Genomic DNA, 11,064 nt, shown 5'->3' on the forward strand with positions numbered 1-11,064 from the left:
ATAAGCTGTCATTTCTACTGCATCTAACCACCACTCATGAACCCTAGAAGTCGCCCAAGGCTCTATACCCCTCCACACCAAATCTTTTCATCAAAAGTAGCAAATCTCAATCCCACAATGCATTATGTTGCGACACATTTTTTGCTTATAGATCTGCTATTTTTGGCATAATCCAGAATAGACTAATCCATAGAGCACTGCCCTGTAGGTGGCGCAATCATAACTGTGGCGTCAGACTCCTGTTGCAATGTGGAATGCTTGCTTCACCTATTTTACCAAGACTCCCTAATCGTGAGATAAGCGACCGTCACGTTGCATACACAAACTTTAGAAGGCAATCGTAGCCAATCAGGAGGGAATATGGGAAATGGGACAGATCCATGTTGATGACATGACTCTAGACATACTGTGTACAGCTTTGTGTGATTTTAGGGCAAAATCTGTAGGAGCAGTGTCCAAAAATGTATTTTGCAGTAATCTGCCTGATGGTGGCGCTAGAAGAGGGCCATATGAGAAATGAGAATAGGTGGAGGTTGTGATTTGCCATCCAAGGAGTTTGTGTGCAAAGTTTGGCATGGATAGGGCCAACGGTGCCAGAGATAAGAGTAGAGGCAAAAGTGTGACATGATGTGACGGACAGAAGGACAGACAGCCGGTGGAGCTTTTCATAGTAACTGTCTGATGGTCGCAACTAACTAAATGCTCTGGCAGATACAAGTTAGGCCACTTGATCACATTGGAAGTGTCAAATGTCCTATTATATTTGGCTGCACCCCAATTATGAATTCATAATTTCAACCGCATCATACCAAGGACAGCCGACTTAAATGATATGGGATGTAAAACACGCACGCACGCACGCACGCACGCACGCACGCACGTACGCACGCACGCACGCACGCACGCACACACGCACACACACACACACACACACACACACACACACACACACACACACACTACAGAGAAGCATATAATAATAATATGCATAATGCAACTACAGGGCAGCATTCTGTGGATTTGTCTATAGAGACTCATGTGGTTAATTATAGTCAATAAAAATAGAACCACATATATCCATATAACACTGAGCATTTGATTCCAACTCAAGAACCTGTGTTTGCATGGGGACGGCAGTGGCTCAAGAGGAAATGTGGCCATCTTGGAATCTGTAAAATGTCCTTGAGCAAGACACTGAGCCCCTAACTGCTCCTGATGAGCAGGTTGGTACCTTTTCCTCCACCATGTATGGGTGAATGAGAAAATAATTATAAAACACAATATAAATGCAGTCCATCTTCTTCTTAAGCCATAGATTGTTCATCGTACGATGCAACATGTTTTGAGTTTGTAGATTTCAATTTCTTGCTGTTTCAGAACATTTAAAAAAAATACCTTTAACGACTTGCCCAAAACAGGGACACCGCCAGGTTGAAAGTGGCTAATCTAGGAGTCTTAATAGCAGCAAACAGACATTTCCAAGATGGCACAAGTAAACAACCGTCTCTTAAAAATACTTCATAAAAACAGTACAAAGTATCATTCTGGAAACACCTCACCTGCTCCTGCGACCACCTCTGCCGGTCCTCAGGGGTGCGCGGGTGCACCTTGAAGCCCCTCTGGAGGTCAGGGTTGTTGTGGCGCACAGAGGGCAGGTTGAGCGACTTGGGCCTGCTGTCGTGGCGGTGGTGAGGTGGGGGGGCAGCGGCGTCGGCCTTCAGGATGTGCGTGTAGTGGACCCCCGGCGGGGGGTCCTGGGCCAGCTCCTCGGGGCTCAGGTCAGTGCCACTGCTCAGGCTGCCCATGCTCATGCTCATCTTTATCTCGGCCACGATCTGATCAATGTCCTCCTCCGCCTCCTCGCCTGTCTCCCCCTCCACCACCAGCACCCTGCGGCCGCGGTACGGCGAGACCCGCGTCACCGAGTTCCCGTTGTCCTCCGGGGCGTAGTAGTCACCCGTGTAGGAGGACCTCTCGTGTCTCCGCACCTCCTCTTCCTCCTCGTCCTCGTTGGGGCAGTAGCCCTCGCTCTCGGCCTCTCCTTCGTCTCCCCGTCGGGGACGCAGGGCGTCCTGTGCGGAGGGCTGGTGGCAGTGGTGTTGGTGTTGGTGGTGGTCCAGGATGGGTTCTGGTCGTCCGTCATAGATCTGCTCGTCAGCATCTTGTTCCACCACCTCACAGCGCACCTCCCCCACCTCCTCCCCACCAGCCCATTGCTCCTGTGCTCTCTGCCTCGCCTGGCCCGTCCACTCCTCCACCTCTACCTCTACCTCCACCTCCACCTCCTCCTCCCCTGCTCTGACCTGGCCTTCCTCTCTGCTCCACTCCTCCCTCATGTCCTCCTCCTCTCCCTCTCTCCACTCCTCTTGTACCTCCTCCTCTACTTCTCCCTCTCTCCACTCCTCTTGTACCTCCTCCTCTACTTCTCCCTCTCTCCACTCCTCTTGTACCTCCTCCTCTTCTCCCTCTCTCCACCCCTCTCTTTCCTCCTCTACCTCTACCTCTCCCTCTCTCCACTCCTCTCTTACCACCTCCTCCCCCTCCTCTCCCTCTCTCCACCCCTCTCTTTCCTCCTCTACCTCTCCCTCTATCCACTCCTCTCTTACCACCTCCTCCTCCTCCTCTCCCTCTCTCCACTCCTCTTGTACGTCCTCCTCTTCTCCCTCTCTCCACTCCTCTCTTACCTCCTCCTCCTCTTCCCCTTCTCTCCACTGCGTCCTCACCTCCTCCTCCCTAACCCCCCGCTGCCCGGCATCTCCGTCGTCTGCCACCCATTCCGTGTCTCTGGCCTCTCCGTCGCCCTCCTCCACCCCCCCTTCGACCCACTCCTCCACAGCCTCTTGGCATTCGTCTGTATAGGCTCCTCCGCCCGGTTGGGCGGTGCTGGCGTGCTCCCCCTCGCCGTGGACATGGGCGTCTCCCTGGGAGCTGCAGTCCATGCCCTCCAGGTAGCTGTCATCCTCTGGACAGTAGCGGATGTAGTAGGTGACACCCTCGTCCTCCTCGGCCAGACCTGGAAGCATTCAGAACAGAACATGAGGGACAAATTCTGAAGGAGATTGCCCCCTGTGCCCAAATTCTTTAGTTTTGGACAAAATCTGTAGGAGTAGTAGTAATAAAAAGTGTGTTTTGAAGAAAACGCACTATGGCAGAAAATGTAATCTGGCACAAATGGCCTGTAAGTTGCGTCATGATCCAAGGAATGCAGGGGAAAAAAGATGTTGATTGTACTACCTACGGTTCCAGAGTTATAGGCCAAAATGTGAAGTGAGCTGTTGTAGCGCCACGATGAGGAGATTTGAGAAATGACTACATAGAGTAGATAATGTATACGAGTTTGCGTGAGTTTTGGACAAAATCTGTAGGAGTAGTAACAAAAAATGGTGGCAGTATAGCTGGACGATTCCAAAAAAGACTTGGGAGGAGGTTCTTCCTTGGCCTACTGGGAGTGTGCATGCAAAGTTTCCCTCCGATCGGTCCAGCGGTTCTTGTAGCATGTCCTGCAAAACGAACCTCTCCAGCAAACTTAGAAATCTTTTGTAAAAAAAACGAGAATAACAATGCCACACAGTGCAACATTGCGCTCTGCGCTGTGTTGTGAGCTTGTACTGTATATCGGCTATTTTCGAGGTTTATTGTGTGACATACTTCCTACACCTTGAGGGGTGGTTATGGTTGTAAAGGAAACATAAAGAAAGAAAAGACATCACAGAACTTCACAGCTTCTGGACGGTTTCAGGTTCTGGGTTAGAGGAAATCTCGCTTTTTCAATTAATTCTTTCGACAACCAGCATCGGCAGGTTAGCTACTCACCCGTGTCACGGTTACTGAGGTTAGTTTTAGGTATAAAGGTTAACATTCACCGCGTCGGCAGGTTAGCTACTCACCCGCGTTGTCAGGTTAGCTTTTCACCAGGTTAACATTCACCTGCGTCAAAAGGATGGACCATTGAACAAATGCTATGTCGCAATATCGACACGCTCACTCTGGGTTAACCCTTTGTAGCTGAAAGGAACCAAAAGTGTCAACATGCTGCACTGACCTTCATCATAGTCGTCATCATCATCCGAGGTGTTGTTGATGTAGTCGGAGCTGGAGTCTTCGTCCAGGCTGTCGGCCCCGCCTTGGTGGAACCCCACCCGCTCCTGGTCGTTGTGGTTGCGCTGTGGTTCTGGTGTGGAGGGTGTGGCTGGCCTCTGCTCCTCCGGCTGGGGCTCAGGCTGGCTGCAGTAGCGGGGCTGCTCCACCCCAACCTCCACCTCTACCTCCACGTCTGGCTCTGGCCGGTGGCGATCCACGTCATGTGGCCTTGGAGCGGGATACTGTGCCTTACAGGTTCTGGGAAGGGGCTTCTGATCGCGTGGCTCTTTGGGGTAACGGATGGGGCGTTGCCGAAAGGGGAGGGGCTTCTGGTCACGTGGCTCAGTTGGATGAGGAGCGGAGCAGGGGGCGGGGACTGAAGCGGCCATGTTGTTTCCTCCGCCAGTCCCTGGCCTCTTCCTGTGAGCCATGATCGGCTGCTTACAGGCCATTCATTGCAATTGAATTGCTCCTGGAAGATAAAGATATAAGACACAGCTTTAGGACACTGACACTGAATCCACTACAGCCAAGAACATTCAGCCCTTAAGGGGGAACACACATCAGACGCGGAGGCAGCGTGGAAGCGGCGCGTCCAAAAATACGGCCCCATTATTTTCAATGACCTAACCCACACCGGCGGCGTCAGACGCAGCTGTTCTATTTTTCCAGCGTTGCTGTGCGGTGAACATGTTGTCCCATGGTTCTCCCCACCGGGGGAAATGGATGTGCTGTGTGGCAGCGCGCCGCATCCAGTTGGGATTACCGCGGGGCACTTCACGCGCGTCGATACCGCAACGCGACGCTGCGCAGCCGCCCGCGTCCAGTGTGTGCTCCCCTTCAGAGCCCTTTACTATTCACCTTATTCCTGGCCCTCTCCAGGGAGGTAGCCATTGCCTTTTACAGAGGGCGCTAAAGAGTTTTTGTCTTTGTGCTGCTTCAAAAACATCTTTTCACTTCCTCCCAAGTCTAAGAACAAGAGATCCCAAGTAAGGAAGTGACAGGGAATTGTCTGTTGACAGATTTTGCCAAAGAAACAAGCGGCCAGGTCTATGAAAAATAAACCAAATGGAATTAACTAGGCTCAGTTTTACTACTTTACATTTGAAAATAGCAGATCAGCAAGCTCACAATGTCTCACATTGCGACACATTGTGAGCTTGTAGTAAGGTGGACACAAAGGCATTGTGTGTACGTGAGTACAGGCAGTCTTCTTGATTCATATCGATATACAAACACATCCTATAGATCGAAACATCACCATCACCATCAACACCATCGATCAAACACACTGACACACCTCTCTCTCTCTCTCTCTCTCTCTCTCTCTCTTGCTCTCTCTCTCTCTCTCTCTCTCTCTCTCTCTCTCTCTCTCTCTCTCTCCTCCCTTTGAATACAACTGCAGCATAATTTCAACACCCTGACAGACTAATTGAGCCCTGGCGTTGGACAGCATCTCATTTACATCAGCTATACTCAGTGCAGCACTTAGGTGCTTACTTTGCACAAACACAGCTCCTACAATTCAACACTGGGCTCAATATATTGCTCTGGCTCCTGTCCCCATTACAAAAGCCTCTGACAAAAAAAGAAAACCCCACAAAGAATGAAACAATCCTTTGACTTTAAAGCTAGCAGAACACTGACAGACAAGTAATCAATACTGTAGGTAATGTAGTACATCAAGGTAGATAGAGGTAGAGGTGCTGCATGCATTGTGCTGATAACACCAGGACTATTTGCATCAAGTCAAGATGGACTAGTATTGATCTGGATTCAGTGCACTGGGAACTACTACCATACCAAACTACTATTGAAGTTTGTGGTGAACAGATGATAAGACAACTCAATTTTCAGACTCTTTTCCGGACAAAATAGAACAAAAAGAGTGGAAGGAGACTGTTGGTCTTGAATCTTGAATCACAGAAGTTCAATCCCCTGTAACATCAAGTGTTCCCTCCAACATCCGAGAGGTCAGAGCTTGTCTGAAGCTCGGTCAGATTCAATCTAGCTGAATGACCTCTCTGATAAAATGTAGTGTATTGCGGCGCAAAGGTGGCGCAGTGGCAAAGTGCCTGCCCACCAGCACAGAGGATGTGGGTTCAGAACTAAACGCATCCTTAGGGCTCAGGTGAAACTACAGCTAATGGAAGCACACAGGATAGTGTAAGATCACATATGCACAAATGAAGGGCAGTAGTCAATGCATGCCGGGGCGTCAAGCCATCAAACCGAGGGTTGAATTCTACGCCATGGCATATGATGCGCCAACATGCCACAACCGGAAGCCCGGCCCCTTTGCTTGCATGGAATGGAAGTGACATGACTGTTTCTGTCACACATGTGTGACTGTACCTTAAATTAGCCACCTCCAGTCCACACTCAAACACAAACTTGCGGAGAGCCTCTGTACAGAAAGTATGCTCTTGGCAGCAGTTTGTTCTTGTGTAGTCTTGATATAGTTTCTACATCATCATCATCCTTAGTATACTATATGCCACCCTTGCATCCTCCACTCATGTGCTCCACAGTTTTTAGTACTGCCTCCGAGGGCAGAGGCGAGGATTTGATCGAGCAGGTGGGACTGAAGAGCCAAATCCCAATACTCCGATTTCTGCCTAGCTAACCTCACTCTCCATCCTCCATATGCCGTATACCGGTATATGCCGTAACTCTTCAAGTGTAATCAAGTGGGACACTTAAGTTTCAGTCAGACCATTCACACACACACACACACACGCACGCACGCACGCACGCACGCACGCACGCGCTCAGATGCGTGCACGCACTGTGTCATGTTTACATTAGTAGAACATGATCAAACATTTCTTCTGTTCTAAATCATTGCTTTGAAGTCGACAACAAAGGTACAGATTTTGGACCCCATCTCTCAGACAGCGTAGTTTACTTTCCATCCCATAGCCTGAGGAGACGTTCCGCTGCAGTATCCTATCCAATAACAGAACAGATTGAACACTTCTGCAAAACTCCCTGAAGTCTGCACTTGATGAACGTTCACTGATCCTCACTCCAAGCGGCTTGGGGAGCCTCCTTGTGACTCGCTGTCGGCTCCTCCCAAAGGCAAAATATAAAAGAACATTTGGGAATGCGAATGATTTCTGGGTCACGCTGGAGGACCAAGTGCAGAGGGGACGAGTGGGCAAATGAAGGTATTGGAATTTGGCTTGTGGATCAGCACATATAGAGGAAAGTATGTGCATCTGTATACAAGTGGCGAGATCTTTACTACTGTGTACAAAACAATAGCAAACAGCCGTGGGCACACTGTAAATCATGAAAGAATCATCTACAGACAGTAGAGGTTAACACATACTGTAAGTGTACGCAAACACATATGCACACCACGCACACACACACATACACACGCACGCACGCACGCGCGCATGCACACACACACGCGCACACACAAAAAAACACATTTTAATAAAGATTGTAAGCAAGACAGAGTAGCTGTACTGTATTTCATTCTCTCTGCTAAATCCCTCTGTCTCCCTCTCATGCATTTCGCCTCCATCTCTACTCTGTGGTGCCGTCTCCACCAGTTGCCAGGAACAACTGCCCTCAGAGGGACATTGTTGCTGCATTCCCCCCACTTCCCCCTATACAGTAATTACATTTTCCATCACCAGTGATTACCATGGTTAATTACACCTGTACAAGACAGCAAAAACACATGCACAGACACGCATGCGCACGCACACACACACACACACACACACACACACACACACACACACACACACACACACACACACACACACACACACACACACCCACACACACACACAGACACACACACACAGACACACACACACACACACACACACACACACACACCCACACACACACACACACACACACACACACACACACACACACACACACACACACACACACACACACACACACACACACACACACACACAGAAAACACCACTGACACAAAACACAGGAGGCAGAGAGAAACCGTCCATGTGGACTATATGACTTGAGAAGTGCACACAAATAGACTATCAAACTAATAATCACACTCACTGGGCTCTGTGTGGCATGGCACAGAATTGACAGAAATCATGATGCTTGTATAGAATACAATTCATATAATGTTTGCTAGACCAGGTCAGATGATATACAGCTTACTGTAGGCTATACATCTAGCAAACACATCAGTCAAGTAGTAGTTAAAAGGATCAATACATCACACACGAGTGGCCTTTTGTCTACAATGTAGCAATCAGCTCTGTTCACTCAAACCCAGCTCTGTGGATAAGCAAACTACCAAAGACACTTGAGAGAGAGCGTAGTATCTATTAGCCACTGAACTCCAGCATCCCTATTGGGGGAAAGAATAAAATAATAAAATATAAATATCCGATCTACAAGCTCTCAACAGTCACAAAAGCTCTCAGCGTGTCATATACCTGCTTGTAGATCGGCTATTTTCGGGCAAAGAGATTTGGCCCGGTGTAGAGGGAAAAAGAGCACACCAAGTATAGAGGCAACTCGACATGTCCAGTTTACAAAGTTCAGTCTGGGTATAAGTGGTTAGGCCTGTAACAATTATGACATAATCGTCTAATCGTAATTATTTGAGATAATCGCAATTATTTCGTCATAATCGTTTACATTGAAACATTTTCACAAATTTTCAAACATTTCCAAAAATAGTGGAAATAGCCGATCTACAAGCTCACAACGTGTCGCATCGTGACACGTTGTGAGCTTGTAGATCGGCTATTTCCACTATCAATGTACTTTCTTAAGTATAAAGTTGTCAAATACCGTATGTCAGTCATTTCTTTGTATATTTACGTTATGTCTTATGTGTCATGTCTGCTATGTGCAACTTCAAAGCCTAGCAGTCAAACAGAAATGTAATTGGCAAGAATAAAAACAATTACATCGTTAATCACAATTGTTTGAGTGACAATTAATCGTCAACTTAAATGTGTAATCGTGACAGCCCTATAAGTGGTTAGCCTACCTGTGGTGCAGGCCATGCGTGCAGCTGGGATGCAGAGCAGCAGTATACAGTAGCATCTATATCAGAACAACGGTCCCATCCTCTCTGCTCTCCTCCGGCTGTTTCCCTTCCCCCACCATCTGCACACACACAACATGCTAAGCCTCCGCCCCGTTTCCCTTCCCAGTACCTCCCCCATTATTATGTCCCAGCATCCTCCAGCAGCAGCTGCCCAGCCCCACCTCATCCAGTCCCCTGGGAGGTACGTCAGGGCACAAGGATTGGTAACTATGGGTAACCGCCTCCCCTGACGATCAATAAACTTTGACCTCATCTTTGTGGGCTTCCTGGATTCATCGTCAACCATCGCTTTATAAAAGGTGGGGTTTTATATTTGTTATTATATTGTTATTATTTTATTTTCCCTGCACATCTTTTGTGGCCGACACAGAAGATATAAAAATGTGGAGTCTCTGCATGGGCAGGTGGCTATATTGTCTGCATATGGCCTGCTCAATTCAGAGTTGACAGTATTTATTGATTATGTAGGCATTAGCATATGAAAGCCAATAGTATTACAAGGAAAGGCAGAGGTGTTCTGTCTCACCTGTTTAGCATTACTAGGACATTTCTCCATGAACCATTGACTGACTCATTACGAATGACAACAGGCAACAACTAGCCTGCACACAAAGGACTGTGTGATTGTCTCAACATCACCAGGTTTTGAGTAAATGGGTGGTAGGTCTGTCTCTCCGTCTGTATAGTTGTTCACATCATATTGTTAAGTAGGGGTGTTCATTGAACACATATTTGATAGTAGTTTTATTGCTGTTTAATTCGATCGTTGGCTATGGGAATGAGTTGGGAGCGAATGTATGCGTTTTATTGTGTTTATATCCTACATATAATTTTAGAGATCGCTCAGTCGTAGGTCAGTCACAAATGCATTTCTACCTTTATCTCTTCAGCAACTGATCCCAATTTTCACATTTTTCATTGGCCATTAGCATTAGACAGAGGCTGACGGAGCCCGATTTCCATTTTCACCAAATTCAAGCTATTTATTCGCGTTTTTATACCACTTCTGTTCAACTCAACTTCAGCCTGTTGTCAGGGCAACGGTCCGTTCCTCCAGGCCATGGGATCTGTAACCCCACACCCACCAATCTCACAGTTAGGAATGTTGCAGTCTCTCTCTCTCTCTCTCTCTCTCTCTCTCTCTCTCTCTCTCTCTCTCTCATGTGGTTTGCCTGCATGCACGGGTCACTCATGCACCGGGTGCATTTGATGTGTGTCTTATCTTCCGACGGGTATGGCAAAATTATGTAGAGCAAGCGCATTCTCACGCACGCACCAGTTACAGTTACTTTCTCCATAACCCACACTCTGCACATATATTGGAGCACATATCTTCAAACGGGTAAGGTCTAGTTTACTTCATGTGTAAAGCGTGAGGCAGGAATGTCACAAGGGGGGGGAGTGGGATTGAGTTACCAGGGCCCAAGGCGGAGGGGCCTTAATTATTTGATACTTTAGCAATTGAAAAATAGCAGATATACAAGCTCATAGCGCTGCACTGAGTGCCGCACATGCGAGTTTGTAGATCTGCTACAAGTCGTGAAAATGTGTGCAAATCTTTGAATACAGTATATGTATTTTTTAAGCGAACATTTGCTCAAATTTTGCTTCTGGGGGGTCCTTGGAATTAAATATTTTAAGATGGGGGTCTGTGGCCAAATACATATAATTTTGGGGGTCCTTCAAATGAAAAAGTTTGAGCACCACTGACATAGAAACAGGTTTTTCAAAAGACCTTAGAAGGATTTGAAATATTCAAAGACTTTGTAGTCTGGGTGCCAGCCTGTTCGCTCCGTTCCGCGATTTGTTTTGTCTCTCTGCATCACAGTCTGGAAATGATTCAGTTGACTAGTATTTCTGAACGTCAGGGTTAGGGTAGCTATACGTCATCAGCCAGCCAATACAGACTGGTGTATTTG

General features: G+C 47.6%; 1 protein-coding gene across 1 annotated transcript in view; it reads right to left on the bottom strand.

The window, feature by feature from the left end:
- apba2b (amyloid beta (A4) precursor protein-binding, family A, member 2b) overlaps nucleotides 1-4,532 on the bottom strand; it is a gene marked incomplete at both ends in the record, with an annotated part of 47,789 nt that extends 43,257 nt beyond the window's left edge. The window contains 3 exons of the mRNA XM_080730218.1: nucleotides 1,560-2,219; nucleotides 2,811-3,013; nucleotides 4,043-4,532. Coding sequence (XP_080586344.1) covers nucleotides 1,560-2,219; nucleotides 2,811-3,013; nucleotides 4,043-4,532 — 1,353 coding nt within the window. The remainder of the gene's footprint in view (nucleotides 1-1,559; nucleotides 2,220-2,810; nucleotides 3,014-4,042) is intronic.
- Nucleotides 4,533-11,064: the final 6,532 nt, after the last annotated feature.

This window comes from Nannobrachium achirus (assembly GCF_963921795.1).
Source record: "Nannobrachium achirus genome assembly, chromosome: 7".
Taxonomy (NCBI): Eukaryota; Metazoa; Chordata; class Actinopteri; order Myctophiformes; family Myctophidae; genus Nannobrachium; species Nannobrachium achirus.